We start from the raw sequence: 22,620 nt of genomic DNA, 5'->3' as shown, positions 1-22,620 counted from the left end.
CACACGTAACCCACGTTTCGTAGATTAAGATTTTGTTTTTCCTTTTTTCTTACTTGCTTTGTGAATAAGTAAATTAACTGACGCTGACGTTTGGAATGTAGGATTCCGTTCCGTAGTATTTTTGTTTTTTCGCGGTTTCTAAATTTCCTCACGCCTTCATGTGCGCGTTCCGATTTGCAGCTAGTTTAAAACTCTTCGTATGCATCTGTTCGAACCACGGGCTGGTTATTGCACGATAATGTTTTATTTTTGTTTTGCCACGGTACATCTGCACCGACACTTTTAAGCTTCTTTCTTCAGTATACATGGATGTTGCTTCCAGTGCAAATAAATACTGCGAACCATACTTCTCACCTACGCCTGACGCCATGATTGGAAGGGTTGTGTATAGTGTAAGAAAAGATCCTTCCCCTTGCACCGATGGGCTGGGTGAAGGGCACCGTCGAACCACCTTAAATATATCACATATTTTAAATCCATTAACTTATAAGAACAACCGAACGAGAGGGGAGGGCTGGTGCGGCGCGCGTCCAGGAAGCAGCTAATGTCCTACCGCGGCGTGACGTTTTATTTGCTTTGGGTTGGATGCAGTGTGCTTTAGTCGCCCCGGCACTCGGTGAGCGGTTCCACCTTGATGGAGGGCGGTGGCCTCACCGGACTGTCCTTGTAGTCGGCGATGCGAGACGGCGGGCAGGCTCGGCTTGTCGCCACCAGTGCCGCGATGTCCTGATCCTGGAAGAGATGCTCCGGCCGCGGTGGAGACGTGACGAGTCCACGGGACGGCGGTTTGCTGCCGTACGGTGGCGGAACGAGACCCCGGACGTCGTCCGGCGTTTGGCTGCCGCCGCCGAGCGCGAGGTTGACGGCCGGCTCGAGGACCATGCCGATGGGCGACGCCAGCGGGCTGCCCGGGTCGGGGCTGTTGCTGATACGCAGATCGTGAGCCGAGCCCGGTGAGCCCAGCTTCGTTATGCTGAGCCCGCCGCCCGACCCCACCAGGTGGGACAGCGGGTTGTGGTGTGGGTGGTGGTGTCCGTGGCCGTGGTGCGACGCCTGGTGCTGGTGCTGATGGTGATGATGGGAGAGGTGCGACGGGTGGTGATTGAACGACGGAGGCGCACTGCCGGACGGAGACGCCCCGTGCGGATGGCCGCCGGCCGAACTGCGTCCCGATTCGCTGGCTCGTGCCGTGGCCGCCCGATCGCGCACTCCCGGCGGTGTTCCGCGGGAAAGCGATCCGTGACCGCCGTGATGCTGTAGGTCATGCTCTTTGGCCAAACTGCTCGCACCCGCCGGTGATCCGAGCCGCGGCATTTGGATACCGCCCGAGCCGCCATTGTTGCCGACGTGACCGGCCGATGGGACGGCCGGGGAGCCGAGCTTGGGCACGGGAATGGATCCGCTGGAGACTCCACCGCCCCCACCACTACCACCACTACCACCGTTCGGTCCACCGGCGGCCGCAGCGGCTGCGGCGGCTGCGGCGGCGGCGTTGGCGGCCGACGCCGGGTGAATGCTCAGGCTAGACGGGGTGGCACAGTGCGCCGGAAGGTTGAAACCGGCCGCCACGAGGTTGGCCGCATCCGGATGGTGCTGGGCGGCGGCCACCATGTTGCACATCTGCTGGCGGACCGCGGCGACGGTGGCGGCTGTCAGGGCGTCGGGGGACATGCCGTCCGGGACGGAGCCGGCGGACGGCAGCTGGCCGTTCGGGGCGGTCGGTGCGTAGCTCAGTGGGTTGTCTTGAAAGGGAAAAGGCTGGAAGGATTCGACAAATTACTAAAAGAGATGCATAAATTGATAAGACATCATCGCATTAGGGGAATGGTTTTTTCGATGGTTTCCATCAACGTTATCTGATGTATTTAATGGTAATCTGTCCTACATCCATCACCTTTAGTATTGAAATTTTATTTTTTAATTTCCATTGATATTGATTAATAAATGATGAGTGACACGAAATGATATACAATTGAAATAAAAAATAGATTTGACAGCAATGGAAAGGTTATTCTGTTCAGAAGGTTCATGTGTGTATCAGAAAGAAATGTAGTCCAGAGGCGGATTAAACGTTCTTTGGTACACAAGCATCTAAAATTTTGTTTTCAAAGTTTACACAATTTCCATTTAGATTAAACCACACATTTTAAAAGTGACAGCAAATTTAAATCAGACTACAACTGTCCTGTAATGTTATTTCATTGAAAAATTTTCAATGCCAAAGCCTAAAGCCTTATTTCATGCAAAACCATCAATAACATTCTAAGAGAACCATTTAGCTCTAATCTATCATTTTCTATGAACCTAATTCACAAGAATTTTATTTTTTAATTTTTTAATGGAAATTTACTCAGTTGATTTAAAATTAACAATCGTTAAATGGTTGAAAGTGAAAAAAGTACGAATAACGTTAAGTAATTTTACTTATAATTGGAAATGTGCAGTATTTTTCCTGATCCATGTCGATTATTTTCAACAGAGTCTGAAGATTTTTCTCATCTTTAACAAAACCTGTACTCTGATCTCCTTGATTTGTGTTAGTGCATGAAGCTCATTTTTTTACCTAAAAAATACGGCACCTTTTCTGCATCAAAACACAACTCAGAAGAGTTGGATCATTCCCACATTTTCATATTCTTCATTTAATTTGATGCAAAAATAAATTCATAAACTCACCACACATTTGAAATCAAGGAACTTTGTTGGAAACTAATAAAAATAATTAACGGGGCCCTTGGAAGCTCGGAGTCCCAAGCAGCTGCTTAGTTTGCTTATGCTATGATCCACCTCTGCTGTAGTTTAAAAAATTTGTGATAAAGTTTAAATATACCAAAAAAAAATGATTGATTCGATACCGATGTTTTGAATCGAGCCCAAATAGTTGTAACTGCACCGCTAATGTCGATAACGATAAAGGGCGGCGAATAACTTTTAAGCTTGCGTTCTTCATAAACAAAACCCATACGGAATGTTCCTTCATCTATCCTTTGGGTTCCAATATCCGGTAAAAACTAAAAAGACGGTGTGCAATAGATTGCTCTCTATATTCGATATTATTTTGTTTAGTAATCTCTGGGTAGTTGGTTACTACAAAAATATGTCACGTACCCTATATATTTTCCGTAAACCGTAGAACCATTTTTGGCTATTTTTCTTGTTTTAAACAAATGTTTGCGATAAATTACTCATTACTTGTTATTACTACCAATACTTGTTGTTACAACTAATGTATAACTAAGGCATCTTATAGAGAAAAATAAAATCGTTTGGGATAACGGTTCAAATTATTGAAGAATAAAATTAAATAGCACATCGTTAGTAAAGCAAACTATCCAGTGTTTGGCGCAAGCACACGATCTACAACTGCAACCATTCCCCCGATAACACCGGACTGAATCGGCCCACCATTGACCGCGGTACTTACAGAGTGTCTTCCGTACATCATGGGCTCCTCCTTCATTTCTTTGGCATCGCGGAAGACGACACTCTTGATGACGCCCTTGATGTGCTCGTCGGGCCAGATGCCGAGCAGGATGCGCTGCGGCCTGCCGCGTCCCTTCGGCCGCAGGTCGGTTCCACCGTCGATCGACGGTCCGAGCATGTTGTGGACGCGGTTCGCGTACAGCACGAACGTCGGGTACGGGATGTCGTACTTGCGGGCGGCCTGCGACAGCGACAGACCCTCCTTCAGCACGCTGAAGATGGCCTCGGCCATCGTTTCCGGGCGCCAGGACTTTAGCGGGCCGCGCTCGCGAAAGCGCAGATGGTGGATCAGGTTCTGGCTGTTCCAGCACTTCTGCCACATCGACTGCAGCTGATATTGGTAACTTTCTGCTGTGAGGCCCGAGAACGAGAAGGAAAAGAGGGAAAATACCTACAATTAAAAACCATCCAACGGCGAGGGGTGAAAGTAAGGAAAAATGCTTTAACAAAACAAAACGGTACGGAACAGGCGGGTTTTTCGAGCCCCGAAAATGATGCTGTATCAATGCATAATTCAATCAATCGCAAACTACCCCGAATGGCAGAGAGGCAAGCATGAGAAATCAAATAAATTGATCCGTTCACACCAATCGCTCAATTACTGGTCGGATTAAGTGGAATAAAAAAAGTGGTCGACTTCCTGTACCGCTACACGAATATGTTTTTTGAATGAACATCGAAAGAAAAACCAAATACATGTGGGAACAATAAAAAAGTACCATGAGAGGAGAAAACAAGACTCCCAAAAAGTCAAAGTGACAGCTTAACGGTTCCCAGAAAAAGAAAAGCAAGGACCAATCGCCTGTCAAAAAGTATGATCAAAAATCAGAGCAACCAAACGCGGGAAAATGGATGGTAAAATAATAAAAGAAAAGGAAAACGCAAGCAAAAACCCAGTGTCGGTAAAATCGACTCAAGTGCTCGCGTACTTTTGACACATTAGTCGAATTAAAGTCATGAAATTATAATGATATGAAATATTGCAGCACCGCATTCGATGTTGGTTTGGGATCGACGTATTGTTTCCGTTGTTCCGCAGATACGCGCGTGTCGAACGCGGCGGATTCATTGTTCATTGTTGACCGGTGGTCGTGTTGCATTATAGAAATTCCGAATCTGTCGTATGATTCGCTTTCGTTTTTCTTTGGTTCATTTTTTTTGCCTACCAAACGAAAAACCGCACATTGACTTGCACGTGTGAAAAAGGACGATTTGCAAGATAAAAACAAAATAAATAAAACGAAACACTCGGAAGCTGAAGTGGGGCGGTTATTTAAAATTCACTATAAAACATCAGCCTGAACACTTTCGGGGGGTTTCCCCGGTGGAAGTTGGAAGCGAATGCAAAGTGGTTTAAAATGTGTCAGACCAAGGGGAAAACAAACCGGGCAAACAAACGCCCACACCTGTTGAGATTAAATGTTCATACGTGCGGATGCTGTCAAACTATTTCACCCGAAATAAACGATAAACACCAACCACAAAACCGCAAAAACACGTGGGAGGTCAACACACCACCCATCTGGGTGGTGCATTTCGATGCAAACAGCGATGCAAACAGAGTGCAGGTGTGCGGTGGTAAACCACAACCGTGGGTCGTTTGAAACACGACTATGAAGCCGTAAATAAATTTTTCGTTTTATTTGGTTTAAATCGACAAAAAGTCGATATCAGATTTAAGAGAATAAGGAATTTATAACAATAGTAAATAATTCACAAATATGTTGAATGAAAACTGCGTGTCTTTTGTCTGGATCTGGTTTGAACGATATTCACTTGCAGAATCCTTCTTTTCTGGTGAATTTATTGCAAATTTCATATGTTTTCTCTTCTGAATTCTCATGAAAAGCAAAACTAATTCATATCAATCAATCTATTATTGATAACGAGAGACAGATTTACCAACACTGTCGTAGGATAAATATATTCGAAATCGTTCCCCGGAGGATGTACTGGACCTAAATGTGTGTTCATTTTCGAAACCCGAACCAATGCAATTGGCCCGTTGAGCCTACTGACTTGTGGTGGATGACATTTAGGTGGTTATGCTATAGATTAGTTTTCCTTGTGCAGATCTGCAGAATTGCTCATAGCCTGTATAAAACCTCCTCTTCGGTGGAGGAGTGATAAAAACTGATAGAAACTGAGGACTGATAAAAAATGGAACGTCCGAGTGGATTCCGGCAAGGTATTTAAAAACAGGAGATTGATTTTGTTTCTGCTGTCCACCGTGTGGTTTTTTTTGTACAACTTTCGATGTTAGATAAGCCATCTGTATGAGGGTCTTGAAGCAAAAAATCATTTCCTTTTTCCATCGCGACCATCAGGAAATGGTTTTCGTATTACCATTAATGATAATGAACTTTTTTGTTCCACTACCTTGAAGCTATGTATTTTAAGGAGCTTACTATTAGTCAAGGCGTTGCATTTGAAGCAATCTACGGTATGTTTTATTTCAATCAAATTGCTGGCCAATAAATTCAAATTATTTATCCAAGGCTCGGCTTGCCCGGTTTGTATGCCAAGTACAACATATCCATTTGCATCCCCATAATCATGCTCTTCCTTGAACGAACCGTGGCACGGAATCGTTTTATTGTTTTAAGAGTCTGGTCGAATCTAAATGCGGTGAGTTAGATTTCCAGCGACCTTTTATCAGTCTGACGTAGGCGTAAAGTTACTAATTAAAACATACCAGAACTCGCGTCCCTCGCGGTTGGCGCGAGCGTGGTTGGGAAAGAAAAAAGCTTGATCATTTTCGTGTGAAGAATAAAATTGCTATGAAGCGAACACACAGTTGAGGCGCTGTCATCACGCCACCCAGCGCCCGCTGACGCCGGCGTCGCCGAAGGTGGATGATGTAAAACTTCCAACCATTAGCGTCGATGTACAACACTTTTCGTTTTCATGTTGTTTTTTTTTCTTTCCTTTAACACCCAAGTTATGCCTCCCGCCTCTCCAACACATTGAGGGAGCTTCTCCCAACTTACACCGTTTGCATGCCCCCCCCCCCCCCCCTCTCCTCTGAAAAAGGCATCTTTGCATCATGCACCGTGCATTTTTCTTGTGTTATTTTTTCCTCCATGCCGTCACGAAGATGGATGCACATCGCATCATTTCTCTTCGGCATTATTTATATTCCTTCAACTGTAATCAATTATTATCTCTAATTGCTACATTGTGCATTGTGCAGCAATTTCGATCATGCTCTTCAGGGTCAGGTGGTAGCTGTGTTTGTAGTGGATGTGTTCGCGAAAAACGATAAAAAAAACTAAACAAATGTAAACGAAAGAGATAGCGAGGGTTGGCTGTAAGTAGTCAGGTTTATTGTTTGTGCTAGAGTAGGAAAACGACTTTTAAAGTAAAAAACAAACCTATGACAATCAAAAATGGGGTAGCTTAGCTTACAAGGATACTGCTGATAAGGTGTCTCAAGGACGTTGGAAAAGCAGTCTTTAACACGATTATTTTTAGTCGATTTAAATTTTTTCACCAATCTTAAATTGATTTTATCAAACATTTCATTCAAATAGCGATACCAAAAATCGTCCATAACGAAAAGTCAAATTAAATATATCATAATTTTGAAAGAGTTTCATATACAACAACAGAGGCAGCGCGTTATTTTGAAAAATAAAACAAAACAAGTACTGATAAACCTGCTCACAGTACAGAAGAAACAATTGATGCATCCAGGCTAAAAAATAATAATAATTAATAGTTTGAGAAATTCAGTGCCTTTCGATTTAGATTTTGAGCATCTGTACATAAAATGTACTGTCATGACATAAAATTAACTGGACAAGTCCATAAAGTAATACTACAAACGAAATTTTCAAAATGTATTGTACATGTATATCTCTCACTTAATTGGTAGCCAATAATACCAATAATAGAATATTGTAGCCTCTATTCTTAACAATATTCTGTTGATATTTGGAAAAAGAAAAAAATTGTGTCAAATGGAAGAGTTTTTATTTATCTCCCTGGGCTTTGAGAAAATGTTAGTTTTTGGTGGTTGATTGCTGATAGGTGTACGTTTGTATTTCACAATTCCACACAATCGCACAACCAGAGTGACGTAGAGCAGACAAATTGAGGCATAAAAAGCCTTCATTATCGTTAGATCGTAATGTGACGGTCGCAGAGAAACACTCCCTGTGGTGTTTTGCGTGCACTGGACAGCATGGAGAGTAGTTAATGTATTTGATGTAGAGTAAAATATAAATACAGGCAACGGAAGGGCATAATCGACAATAGTTCTAAAGATGGAGCGGGGGGGTGTATAAATATAAAAATGGTTATGCATTTTTGCCCCCGGAAAGCGCCATCACCATTCGTCAGCATTCTGACAACCTAGTCACCTACTAGGGTACCCGTTCAATGTGTCCTTCCTCATCACCCTCACACACTGACACATTTGTATGTGCCGATGTTGACGTATCGTGGGGTTTATGGGGCACTGCATTGTTTGCGTGCCGTCGAACGGTGGACAAATGTAAGTGGGTGACGGTGGAAAGGGGTGCACATTTTTGCTCCAATGGTACTCCCAAGATGGAGGTCGATAGAGCTAGAAATGACAAATAAATATTGCGTGCAGAATGTCATAAATAATTAATATTATGAATGTTATAATGACAATGTACGCTAACATTCATCGTGCAGAGGAAGGAGTCCTATCAAGCTACTAGGTTTGCTGCGCTGCAACCAACGCATGTGCAACTGTGTACAAACTGTCGTCAAAGATCATGCCACAACCGTACACCCTTGCTGCCAATCCATTCCTCGGTGAACGGGGTTCGTCTCTTGCTGCCAATCGTGCCCGTTGCAGTTCTTCGTTTCGATCGCACGATCGCGAGCGCGCGCGCTGCAGTCTTCATTTGTAGACCCACCTTGATGACCCCGTAAGAGCAAGAGGAGTGTGCGGCAGGCACCCAGGGGTGGGTAATTAGGAGCGAGCCAAAGGCTCAATTGAATTTAAGGCCGCAGAAGAAAGGTGCAGTGCAGCTACCGTTTTGCTACTGGGTTTCGTTTTAGTTTTTACTTCTGCCCGCCGTGCGCACTCAAGCAAAGCTAAGAGAGGGGATCTTTGGTGAAAAAGAAAGGGGGGGGAAAACAGTTAAATACAAATGCTCAAACGAGCAGACATGACGAGCGAATCAAACGCCAACGAACCGCATGAAGAGCGAGTGACAGCTAACACATGTTTGTGCGCTTGATGTGGCCGGGAAGCTATATAGCCGTAGCTTTTTGCGTGCCACAGTATTCATCAACACACGGACCACCACGTGGAGGCGCGGTGTTTGCAAGGCGAAAATGTTGGGCGCGTGCCGATCACGCGGGAATCAAGCTGGCTCCCTGTTTTATTTAGTGTCGAAGCTGTTTGGCCTGTGCTGGCCAAAATTGCATCGAGAGTAGAATGGGTTGGAAGCCAAATCAGATGTAATTTTATTGATCCGTTCAATAGATGCAGCCTAAACTAATCCCAGTGACATAAATAGCACTATTTGGACCGTTTGGTAGACCCCGACCCAGGCGACTTGAGAGATGAATGGGAAATAAATGATTCGTTCTATCGGTGCATCAGTTCATTAGTTTCCAAAATTGCCTCCCGTTTTGATCGAAAGGAGTTTTGTCAGTAAAGTGAAAAAGGATGTCGATTAAGGATTGAGTTTAAAACTTGGGAATTTGAGCTAATGGAGTTGGTAAGGGTAATTTTATATTAAACATTTGAAAAGGGTTCAGTTTTTCCAGTTATGATTCATATGCTTTCGGAGCTTTTTTCAAACAAAAATTGGTAAAATTTTCTTTTTCTTTCCAAACATAAAAAATGGCAACACTGGAAAACTACTTGACTGACAATCTGCGATACGAAAAACACTCGTATTTAATCTGACATTGTCTATCCACTTTCGAGCCTAACAACCCAATGGCCAATTTTACACGAATGTAACTGGTTGCACTTGCTCTGCATCGAAAGGACTGGGACTACGGCGATGCAAGTGCGCCATCGAAGGCCGTGCGACAATGTGAAGGTTGAAAGAAATCGAATACATCGCATCAAACGGGACGGACGGTCGGGTTTCGGCCACGGTTCGTTCGATGGACGTCGTCACTTTGTCCGTTCGATCTGCATCGGGCTCGGGTACGGCTGGCGTTTTTGATGCCCCGGCATTTCGGTTAGCCAACCGAACGCCAGCAAAACGGACGGTCGTTGTAACCGCGAACAACATGGTTGTTGCATGCTTGTGGTGTTGAAAGTGGTGGTTGTTAGAGCAACAAAATAAAAAAAGAAAACCAAACAAAAACTGCACCGAAAAAGAAAACTGAAACGGGAAAATCCTTCCCTTCCCGATCCGTACCGGTCCGTAACGGTTGATGAATATATTTGACTTTCCGAAGGATTTTGCGGGATGGTTTGGGGTTTTTGTCACCCCCCTCTTCACCCTGGGACATGGGACACATCACACATCGAGGAAGATAGAAAAAACAAAATGGAATGTGTCCACAAATCACCCACACGCTCGTTTGCAGCCACTTATGATGCTAGTGAGAGAGAAAAAAAAAGAGACAGAGGATTTGTGCAGCTGCAGTTCGTGCTGAGTGACAAAAAGTGCATCCACTCGATGCTGTACGCTTCAAGCTCGAAGCTTTGTCGGTTCATTCAGTCGAAGTAAATGTTACACGCAAACAGCAATCGGCTCGAATCGTTAAAATTGAATGCAATTTGATGGAAAAATGTGCCAGGAGATGGTTTTTGTCCTTAAAAAAGGACAGTTTAAAACCAGCTATACAGTTTATATTACGCTTCTCGAATGGAATTTGTATTGTAACCAGGAAAACCACCAATTGCACTATCCATTGCACAGAACAACTCGTTCAAACGCTTCCAAAAGGGTTTGGACTGGGGTGCATCGAGGGTTCTATTGAATTTTACCGACACAAATCATCGCCCAGCGCAGGGGAATTTGCATGTTTTTTTTTCTCTCACCCATCTCACACACTACCTAAGTCCAGGCCGAAGCAACAGGTTGGCAGTTTCGAAGGTTAAATAGCGTAAAGTGTTGGTGCGACTCCGATGATGAAGTTGGTTCCATCAATATGCAAACACTGGTACCACCAAGGGGGCCGTAGGAAAAGTGTGCTGGTGTTAAAGAGATTTAATGGCGATGCTACAAACTAGGATATTCATATATCTCTTCCGAGAGAATGTGATAAGTTTAGTCAATTATTATTTGTTCTATTTGCTTGCAAACACAAGAACCTTCCTGCAAATGCAGCTGTATTTTTGTTTTGTGATTTATTGTCATGAAAACATGCACGGCGATTCAACTATTCCACTCCAACCCGTGCCATCAATGAGCGTTAATCTTTCGCACCTAATTCCTGTCAAAATGTTCTGTCCGGCGGAGGCTGCGGAGGGCTCAAGCTGGGTGGTCAATGTATGTGACTCCGCTGTCCGGGCGGGTTGGGGCTGGCCCTGCAGAACTCACGCTGCTCCGAATTTCAAATTATGTCGAGTGCATTCCGACGAACCGAACCGGATGCAGCGAGGGCACTTCACACGTGTTTGTGTGTGTGTGTACCATAGGTGTGGGCCTGCTGGGTGTCGGAAAAGCAAACCCCAGAGCAGATCGGCAGGATAAACATCGCGCCAGCGGTATCCATCCAATCCTCCGTTTTGCGATGAGGGAACGGAAACGGTGGAGCCGTTGTTCGTTTGACCGGTGCGAATGATTCACAGTCACTTTTTTGTGTGTACCTTTTTGCACCCTCCCCACCTCCTCCTTCTTCGCTTCTCCCGCCCACAAGCGGGACTGGCGTCAATTTTGTCGGCCGTGGGCACGTGGCGTGATTTCATTCAATTTGCACCCCCAAAAGCCCCAAAGCGGGTCGGCCGTTTTCTCGGCGAGGGGCATTTCCACAGTTGGGTGGGAGGGGTGGAGGAGAGGGAGGGGGGTGTTGTAGCGCTGCAATGATGCACTTCGACAAATATTGCACTATCACCGGTGGATCGGAGTAGATTAACGAGGTTGGATTGGTGGTGGTGGGGTACAGGGCAGAAGAAAAACAAAAAACCGAACACATCAACACACACACATACACACATTGACAGGAGCATAAATCTGCACTGCATGTTTCGCGCGTACCCACGACGCGTTGCATAATAATTTGTGCCACATTCTCGGCCAGCGGCGGGAGGGATGCTGCATTGTGTGGCTGCCCTGGGGGGAGGTTGATGTTTATTTGAGTGCGTGTGTGTGTGAGTGTGTTTACGTTTAACCCGCGTTCCACACCAAACGGCGGTTTCGATGCTGGGCGGTAGATTATTTTTTTCTTTTCCTTCCACGCACATCGCCCCACCCTTCACCAACCCATCCCACTCACGCTTGGTGACCGATGGCCGTTTTCCGCAGGTCGGTTTTCCACAGCGTTTGGTCGGCGAGCCCGACCGCGAGTGGATTGATACGATTATCGGATAATCATTTACATGCCGATTGGTCGATTGGCTCTCCGTTCGAACGTGTTACAGAGGTGTGCTGCACATGGCAAAGAGGGCCACTGCGTGGCTTTGCGGCGGGATTCAGCGCAACAGGTAGTCGACTTCGTTTTCGGGTTGTGGTGTGTCCTTTTGTCGAATCGAGGTTGTTTTTTTGTTAGCAATGAATTAATTTTGAAGGCGAACTGGTGCTTCCCATCAAATACAATTTTACTACTTTTTTATTGTGAATACCCCAAATCAGTCCGCTGCCCTCCACCGTGTTTCAAGATGGCCATTACACAGTAAGTGAGTAAAGCGCCTTTTAAGCTCCACACAACGAAAGACCGTATTTTTTATTTGCTCTATACCAGAGGTGTCAAACATGCGGCCTGCAAGAACGTTGGATCCGCGACACCTTTGAAAAAAATAATGAAAAATTTTAAACCTTTAGTTTTGGCATTCGTATGAATGGCAAAATGGTTTTGTGAACGTGGTTCCACGAACTGTGAATTTCATTCGAGCTAGAGGACTGAACCATCGTCAATTTAAACAATTTCTATAAGAAAGTCCTACTCACCATTGATCCACATCATGCCGACATATGGCGGTGGATATGAGCAAAGGTTAACAGATGTTTCGAGACGAGCGAATAAATCTGATGAACTATAAGAGCTTTCGCAATGAAATTACATGAAATTGTTTCTTTTTTACCAACTCAAAGTTTCCTTTTATAATATTCGAGCTGAGTTCGATAAAACAAATATGATCGTTAGTTATCCGTGATCTTGGTTTTGATTAATTTGTACAAAAATTACTCAGAATAAAAAGCTATTTCCCTCAAATCGGTAAAATGTTTCCTTCTAATTGAATTAAATTTTGAATGATTTGGAATAAGTTTTTTTATAGAATCCATTTCAACCTGCTTATCTAAGCTTCTCCTTAAGATTTGTTTTAGAAAGCATTTTCATTCATTGGAAACGGTGAGCTGCAAGAACTCTGTTGTAACCGCATCGAAGAAATGCAATCGTTTTCCTTTTCTTTGCACATATTTTACAATTAAACACTATTGTGCTTTTTGGTAGAGAGTTAAGATACGTAAAAGTGCAGAATTACTACAGCCAACTGATTGCTGAACGTCTATAATTTAATTTAGAATGCTCTTGTAGATCGTCAGCTTAGTTCTCCATGAACATGATTTATTTGCTTGGCTGAACGTCTATAATTTAATTTAGAATGCTCTTGTAGATCGTCAGCTTAGTTCTCCATGAACATGATTTATTTGCTTGTCTAAAAAAAATCTGTGTATAATCCTTATACTTTTATATATCGACGTGATAATGAAAAATTTTACATGATTGATAGAAAATTGATAAGAAGTATTATAATACACCAAAAATGTAAAAGTGTAAATTATAATTGTTAAGTTAAATGCAAACTGATAAGAACCTATTTTCATACATCCAACGAACCCATGAATCCAATGTTACGTTTTGGCCCACAAACCTATTTTGGTAGGATATGCGTTCTGCGAGGTCAACTAAGTTTGACACCACTGCTCTAGATAAATAAAAATACTCATATGGCTAGATTAATAACTCAACACACCGCATCATAAATTAATCGCACATCGCACGTACATGAAACAAAGCCCGAGGTTGAGTCGGATCTCTGACGGGTTTCGAGAATTGGGAACGAAACTGGAGTGTATCAGCATTTTTGCCTTCGTTTATGAGTTGGTGATCTTTTTGTGTACTTTATTGCCTCCGGCCTCCAGTACTCTTTGAAGTAATCGTAGCGATTCGCGCCCATAACGAACCTAAACGACACCCAAAGTGTGAGTAATGGTAGCGATTCAGCTCCGGTAGGTATATCGCGTGTGCGTTTATGTAACTTCATCGGTACAAACAAATATTGCACGATCGGCCCAGGGTACGGTTCCCGGCTTCCTGTCTCGCGGTCGGTGGTCGCAGTCTTTCAACAGGGACATGACCGTAACATACGGTCCGGCGAGCAAGGGCCAATCGTATGCACGTGGGTACGTTTTGTACGACATCCACCGGAGAGCCGAACATGAAGATCTATCTACATTCCATCGTATAATGGTACATCAACACACACACACACACACACACACACACACACACACACACACACACACACACACACGTGAAGCGAGCCATATTTGTCGAGGGCAAAACGAGAGAGAGAGAGAGACCAAAAAGATAAAAAGAGACATTACGTTGGCACAGTTCGGTGGAAAATAAAACGGTTTCTTTTATCTTTCCACCGCGGCATTACTCATTAAAAGCATGAATAAAAAGTCATCATCACCACGTGGTTGTCTCGGTAACCCTTTCCCGGGCGGGTAATACCGGCGGGGTCGGGTGGGAGGAAATTGAAGAAAAACTCACACTTAAAGCGGGGTTTCGCTCCATACAGAGGCACGCGCGACTTCCATCGGAGGGCAGATTGTGGGGCAATGCCAGGCGCATGCCATTTCTTCGGCCCATCGTCGCATCTTGCTCGACGCAACGTAAGACGTCTCGAGACGGCTGAGTTGCAGTTTGCAGTTTCCACCGAACGGGGGGACGGGGGTTTGCGGTGGGCGGAATATTGCTTTTGATTTTTTGTTCCACGTCGGTCTATTGTTGCCTAGCGCGCTGCTTCCTTTCGCGTGTTTATATGTTGTTTACCATTTAATTTTGCCGCTTTTAAAAGATTGCCCAAAAACCAAGACGCCCCTCCATTCGCGGCCCCTCCCACTCACGGCCCATTTCGACGGCGTTTTTCAAACGGACCGGTAAACATTTACTAGCCAACACCACCGCATCGTTTCCCGGTATCTTCAAGTAATCATAAGCTCGCCCGCAAGTATCGGTGTGCGCTCGAACAGGGGAATGTGTCATGTTCTTCTAGAGGGAACAGGAACGGGTCGAAAAGCAAAAGTACGATGCGACTAGACATGAGATCTGTTCCATCTGGGTGTACTGTCGCTCCCTATTCCTGCGCCATATCGCGATCGCTCGCTATCTCTTTTGTTCACTAAATTACATATAGCAAACAATAACGTAATTGTATTTACACCATGACGTGCATTACGAGGGAAGTTGCCCGGAAATCCCCACCGCAGTTGCTTTGGGGTGAATGATGATGCTTGGAATGTTCCATTTCAATGTCGTTGTTTAGTTTTGCTACTCGTTCAAATGAAATAAAAAGTTTGAATCAAAAATAAGTTGGTTCTAGTAGAAAAATAATTATTGATTATAGTTTGTCAACTCTGAATCGAAAATCACCGGTGAAAACATCAAATGATAATTTGATGATAACAGATTCAGATTCATGAATCTGAATGCTTTTTGTGTTTTAGAGATTCATGAATCTTTAAATGAGGGATTCATAAATCCCAAAGATACATCAATTGATGAAATTTTATGAACAGAACATAGGTAGAGGGACCCCCTTTTTTTTGCATGATCCACGCTAATGAAAATCATGGAGATTCGTGAAAGATCCATGAAAGATCCATGAAAGATTCATGAAGATTCATTAAAGTTTCGAAAGATTCATAAATGTTTGAAGATTTGAGTCCCAAGATTTTCGTGAATCTAGCTGAATAAATCCTTGGTGAAAGATTCATATGAATGAATTCTAACCAACAACATTAATTCGGTTAAATAGGATATTGAAGATAAAAACAAGGAAAATAACAAATATTCAATGTGTTGCAAAATAAAATATGTGCAGCTCGGCGGTATTTATTGTTGATGACTGTTTCTACTGATAAAACCATCGTAGTCTCTTAGTTAAAACGTTTGCAAATATCGAACAACTTGATCAAAATCCAGCACAACTAATTATCATTGCAGACCGCCCACTGTTGTTGGTGGTCCAGCTCAAGCAAATAACTCACGTGTTACTAATTAATTTGCAAAACGCTATCATGTACCATGCGCTGTACTTTATAGCTCAACGCTACTTTGTCAAACATCGGCATAGGGTTAACCACTAGCAAGAGGTAGATAATCACCGTGAACATCATCGGCGTCAGGAACTTAGTCATCACACACGCAGGCAGTGTTTGTTAGAGCAGAATTTTTACGACATAAAATGTACAATAATTGCCTAACCATAAAGCGAGGTTTGAGAGTCTTGCCTACACCGATGCGATACGTTTGCAGTCAAACAAATAAATCTGTTAATGTTAGAGCAATTTTCATTTGCGTCCCAACCACCGCTTTCTCTTTGTTGATAAATAAATAGCAAAGAGGTCGGCATCCGAAAACACTTTCGTTTGCAAAATAGACCGTTCACTTTATGTGCCCCACATTTTGCGAGGAGCCGAGACACAATAAGTGACGGTCGGAAATATGATTTCAATCGCGACACTAAACGATCGTCAACCGCTTCGCCCAAGGGATCGGCGTAATGAGCGAATTATACCGAAGTGCGCTGGTTTCGGGCCAGTGGAAGGTAAAAGCTTTTTACTCCCTCGTTGACTTTCCACCCAACCACCCCACACCAGCGCTCGCCAGACGGGCAGATTATCATAACGAGCCCCGAAAAAATCATCTTATTTTATGTTACCTTCTGTTTATCTGCCACACGTATGCATTGACGCGGGGCTGGTGTGAGTTGCTTTTGCGAAAGTGTATGATTTTTGGGTTTTTATTTAAGTTTTTATTTATTTTTCCCTCCCCAACACCCTACCCTCGCAACGGCGCACAGCGCAGAACGCATTTGTTTGCGCGTTTGCAATTAAGCGCTATATCGTTAATGCTTCGGTAATCTCTAACAGATAGAAATAAATATACCTCCAATGCTCATTACCATTCAGCACCGCGCTGGCCTGCCCCCGCACCCGTCGCTACTCCTACCCCATTCGCTGCTCCAATATCTTTCACAGATCGTGATGGTTTTGATGCCGGTTTGCCCCGGTAGTATTTCTCTGTCTTACGGTTTTGGGAAGGTATTTTTATAATAACTGCCGATGTATCTTTCCTTCTCGTTTCGCGAGCCGAGGTTGATGAAGCGCGCGCGGGTCGGCGCAGGGGTGGGCTGCCTAATGAATGAAAGAGCAAGTGAAACGAGATCGCCTGCACCGCGAGCCGGTCTCTGATGAGGCAACGCCAGGCGGATGGCAAACAAAAAATATACAATTTTGGGGGCAGCCTTACATTGTGGGTCGACTTACTTCGGGGCAAAACCGCGCATGTTGGTATGTTGTGAAAAGTCGCACACGCGGAATCAGGCGACCGCCAAATGTGTGGAGTAATGGAAGAAAAGCATAAAGCCGAATATATTATGATTATTATTATTGTTATTGCTGCCATAATAAATAAAGAGAAGTAATAATCTCTCGCACTGTCGTGTCCGGGTTTTCCAACTCAGTCAACGATTTTAGCTTCGCGGCCTTTTTAGAGTTGCCTACAACTGTCGTGTTTTAAACCCGTTGCCGTATAATTTAGTTTAACATCATTTTATAATGTTGAGTAAATGTATACCAATTTTTTACATATGTTTTCCGGGCAGTTATTATGCGGTGATGGATTTATATTAAAATCAAAAATGATTCTCAAAGAACCACTAGGTATTGGAAAGATGTTGGATATATGTTTTTTTAAATTTATCTTTCCGGCAGCATTTTTGGATTGATGCTAATTGGAATTAATGTACTAATAAATATGAGATAAATTGAAGCGTTCAACATGCAACATTTGGCACGCAACGTTTCTCGACCCTCTGCCTGCTGGCAATCAGCTGTAGGGGAAAAAAAGAGTCAGTAACACGAGATCTGCAAAATCCCGAAACACAATTAAACAAACAATCGCCCCAACTTCAAAGAACGCTTAACGATCGTTGAGCATCAAATGAGGAACGAAGGGTTATTGAAATAAATGTTGAAATTTTAAGCAAACAAATTCAGTGTGCGGTTGTTTGCTCAAGCCATACCTTTTCCCTTTCCGTTGCGCAGCCAGCCTGCTGCGTACCTGTTTTCCCAATCTGAATGCTGCCCGCCCAACAATAACGCTACACGCGTCCCACCGCAAAGGGCACCGTTGCTATCGACACGTCGATGGCCATTCACGGGAGCTGGTACCAAGATCGACGCCAACTTCTGCACACCCGCGGAACCACTCACGAGCAACGCGAAGGCAGCCCGCCTGGAACGCCCGATCGCCTCGATTGGAGATCTTACGATCAAAGGCGCGCAGTGGAACGCAGAGACGATCGATTTCTTCCGCCCGATTCGTCCGTAATGGTGCAAACAAAATGTATTTCTTTGTTTCTGGCGAGAATGGGTTTCGATCCCTCATGGAAGGTTGGAAAATAAGATTAACGAGGCTCAATCACAAACGTTTCGATTTGGCAACTGATTTATTTGTATGTGCATTAGCGATTGATTATTTGTTGAAATGCTTCGTGCCACAAAGCAGCATATACTTCCTCAAATCTTTTTCTAACACATCTTTTCATCTCCAAACGATCGGGCAGGTAAGAAACAATAAACGACTTTCTTTTGGTCTGAAAAGGCAGGTGTGATGGGGAGATGGTTTTCCTTTGGTTAAAAGAAAATACACATTTGAAAAATTAAATTCCATTCCTCTCGCTTTTTCTTCGTGAGAATGTTTCGCAAATCAACCATTGATGTCTCGCGTATGCCAGCGTAACTCGAACCATTGTAGAATCGATTAAAAAACATTCCCAAGAACGAACCAGTTTGCTCTAGACAAACAACATACCGTCTTCAGGCCACCAAGTAATTGATAAGCTTTCAATAAAATTAAATCACAAATCGATTTACCGATGCGAAAGGGTATAGGTATTGAAAACCACCCGTTTACGCTCAGCCGTGCATTGAAAACCCATCACCGAGCCACTCCGTGATACAATATTTAGTGCTGTTAATTGTAGCAAATGTTTCGATCGCGTGCTTGTCCGGTGGTTCGATTTCGACAAGAAAGCCACACAAATGCCGAGTGAGTCGGTTGAAAAATCAATTAAAACCTTCATATCCCTATGCACTAATTACACCGACTCAATGAACTGCCATCGATTTTGAGCCTCGTCAAGGGGTAGACTTAAAAGTTAAAACTACATTCCAGGATCCGTGGATCGATTTGCGATTGGCGATTCAATTCGAAGGCTTTATTCGCATAGCTGAGCGGAAAAACAAATACGTGCAAAGTTAATTACTCGACAAATGAGCCAATCCGTGAATGCGATTGTTGGCAATCATGTGTAACCGTTTCCATTGACACAGGGAAATGGTCACTGACAACGTAGGGATGGATGGAAGTTTAAAACATAAAAAAACACATAGAAACCAACCACATTCTCCGTGGTAGGAAAGTCTATCATCTCTCATGGAGAAGTCGGAAGGTCATTAGAAAGGTAGAATAGGAGCAAGAAAGTAAGTTTCATTGAGGAAAAAAGTACTCTGTATATCCATTTCACTCCTGTATTCGTCCTTTCTCACGCAAGGTTCATTTTAATTTTCATTAATATTTAATTAAAAGTAAATGTAAAAATGGAGTCACCGCACTTACAGTTTCGAATGAATATAGAAAAAACAAAACGGCGCTGGTAAGGCCGGGTAACGATGGAAAAAGTGTATGAAATAATAAGTACATACATTTATTACATAACACGCAGCGGGGGCGCAAGGTGGACACGGAGTACAGGAAAAAGAAAACAGCACCAAGCTTAACTTGGATGCATCCGGCATGGGGAGGTTAATCTTGGGGAAGTAAACGAAAAACTGGGTGTGTGAAATATAAGGATGGAAATAACATAAAACGCCAATAGTCTGCGACAAAAACATAATTCGCGACTGGGCTCTTTCTGGGGGTTTCATGACCGGATTGCGGAACAAAGTAAAGAAGCTGAAATGGCGAAGTAGATGGACGAGAGGAGAAAAAAATGGTGACATAAATAATGCTTCAAGATCCCTTCGAATCGAGCGTGGTGGGTGAGGTTATGAGCATTCCGGCGGGAAGGGAAGGAAAAGTGCACAAGACTTAATATTAATAATTGATTAATGGAAAATGAAAGAAATTAAAAATGAAATGAATTCATGAAACCTCGCTAAAGCTGAAGCAAGACGGGTGACGAACGAAAAACAGGAAATAAAATTTTTAGTTGTGAATTATGCATGAAATGCTTAAGGTGTAGCTAAACCCGTGCCCTATGCTTGTCATCAGCAAGAACTCTAGTTATTAAAAAAAAAAACTAACGACCTTCTTGAAATTGGTATTTTGGAGTTGAAAAAGTAGATTTGTATCCTATATTTCACTGTTATTTAATGTTGGTTTCAGAATAAGTCATACCAATACATCCCTTGCCGTACCGTTTATCAAAGGCGACATGGCAGAAGTGGCCGATTGAGTCATTGAGCTGGCTGGCGCACAACACAATGTTACAATCTTGGGGACCAGGAAGCAGCGGATTCCGTTACAGCAGAGGAAGGGGTAAAAATGTGCTATTTTTCTTGCTCCGCTGAGTACAAGTTGTTTTTTTTTTGCAGACAATACCTATGTGCCGGTAATGTTGTGACTTGTTATGCTGTACGTATGCCGTATCGTCAGGCAGAGCATCTTCACCGGTGCATGCAGGCAGGGTGGGCGATCGTGGTGGTGGTGGTGGTGCGGGCAAATGGGAGCTGACATAAAAGTGAGAAAAAGTTCACCAAACCCACCAGCTCGTTTGAGTGCCATTGGCTTTTTATGTGTCGTGCCGTGTGCGATGGATGCAAAATATTAGAAAAGGTAAGACGTTTTCGGTCGGCGCACCGTTGCCGGGGTGGTGGGATGGCTCGGGTGGATTTGTTACACCTTGAACAATACAAGAAATAACATACCATGCGGCACACGAGGACGCTCATGTCGCGAGAACCGATACGAGCGGTGCGGAAGGCACGCGGGAAGGAAACATAAGTTTAACTAACGGATGCTGGATGTCGAAACGTGAAGTGCCGTTTCGAAAGGGTGGAGAAAGGCAAGAAGTGACTGAAAGGAATGAGTAGAGGCAAGATAGAAAAAAAAATGTAATAAAAGTCCTCCGAGCCATCGTCGGTGGAAAGAGATATTTCTGTACCGAACCAGCCTACGTAAGCAGATACCGATGGTAAACCGAGATGAAAGTAATGTGAAAATGACAATTGCAAGAGAGCACGAGGAAGTGACAAGGGTGGGGGCGACGAACGAATGTAAATAATTACTCTGCCGCGTGTTACATCAAAGCTAAAGATGCAACGAAATGCATCGAACAAGCCGGAGCAGAGTGTTTGGGAGAAGAGGAACAAAAATATAAAGATAGCAATAAAGATATAATGAAAGAGGGAAGAAAACACGGACGCATGACAATCGTAGGAACCGAGACGAACCGGGATACAAACAGAAGACGCTAGGCGGTACAGTTAGGACAATAACAGAAGTGTAAAAATATGAAAATGTATCGTCGCGCTGGTGACTTCTCCCATCCTGTGCACTGCATACCAACGGGCCGTAGATTAAGCGACTCCCGGAAAAGAGTGCTAAAAGAGTCAAATCGAGGGAGTAACTGGAGAAAAGTCCCGATCGGAAGCGCCCGCGGGGAAAGCTGGGGAGGGCGGAACGGCGGTGTCAGCGGCCGAAACAAAAGGTAAAGACTCGATCCGAAAATAACTTAAGTTGTAGACACACACACTCGCGTGTACTCAGCCAAGAACAGGACAAGACGAGCCCCGGTACCGGTGAAAAGCCGGAGTTGGAGATGAAAAACGGTTAGCCCCTTCGGGACGCTGGTGCTCCAAGCCGACAAAAACATGTGTCTACAGCTGGGTGAACGCCGAGGAAGAGGAACGGGGAGTGAGAACAAAAAGATAAACACGTGGGATGGCCATTGTTAGGAAGGATGAACAGAAAACAACAGATAAAAAATGCGCGGAAAAATGGACGAAAGTGTGGATCGGGTTAGCGAGAATAAGTGTAAAATGTATATAGATGAGTGCATTGCGGGCGCATGTGTGTATGTGTTTCCGTGTGAGTAGAATGGTGTCTGCACGTGTGACGTGGTACTATTTACGTGAAACACACCCGAGATCGCACGGACTCACAATGAAACAAGTCGGCGGAAAAACCATTATGGACGGATTTTGGAGGCCGCGCTGAAAGCGCTGAACAGGTTTGTTTACAAGAAATTATTCTAAATTGAAAGGAAAAAAACCCCGGCGGCTCACATAAAAGAAACTGATGAAAAATATATTACAAATATATATCAACATCGCGCCAGAACGAAATGGCAAGGAAACGCAGAGGGAAAGTGTATGGGTCGGTTCGGGCTTTATGATTTTTTGTTTGTGCTCCACGTGTGGAAAATCGTTTGTCACACTGGGCATATTGTGTTTTTGGTTACACTTTTGTTCCGATGGGGAAAAAGATTTTCCTGAAGTGAAATTTTACATGCAGCTACTGTTTCATGAGAACCAATGCCGTAACGGTGAGCTTTCTATGAATAGTATAAGTTTCAAGTTTAAAAATATTGCATCGGTTTTGAACGATTTGGGAAACGGTTTTTGAAAACATTGTAAAATACTATCCTGGAAAACATGACTTTTCACTCACGAGACATCATTGTGCTCCACAGTAAAACACCGACAACGAGATATTGATGAGCGA

General features: G+C 43.8%; 1 protein-coding gene across 1 annotated transcript in view; it reads right to left on the bottom strand.

Moving 5' to 3' along the window:
• Positions 1 to 597: 597 nt before the first annotated feature.
• Positions 598 to 22,620, bottom strand: part of LOC131264689 (protein bric-a-brac 1-like) — a 39,497-nt gene continuing 17,474 nt past the window's right edge. The window contains exons 3-4 of the mRNA XM_058266959.1: positions 3,425 to 3,834; positions 598 to 1,758 (exon numbers count right to left, since the gene is read on the bottom strand). Of these exons, the coding sequence (XP_058122942.1) occupies positions 598 to 1,758; positions 3,425 to 3,834 (1,571 nt within the window). The remainder of the gene's footprint in view (positions 1,759 to 3,424; positions 3,835 to 22,620) is intronic.

The sequence above is a fragment of the Anopheles coustani genome, chromosome 2 (assembly GCF_943734705.1).
Source record: "Anopheles coustani chromosome 2, idAnoCousDA_361_x.2, whole genome shotgun sequence".
Lineage (NCBI taxonomy): Eukaryota > Metazoa > Arthropoda > Insecta > Diptera > Culicidae > Anopheles > Anopheles coustani.
The sequence above is the reverse complement of the archived record's forward strand: the minus strand, read 5'-3'. Positions and strand labels throughout refer to the sequence as shown.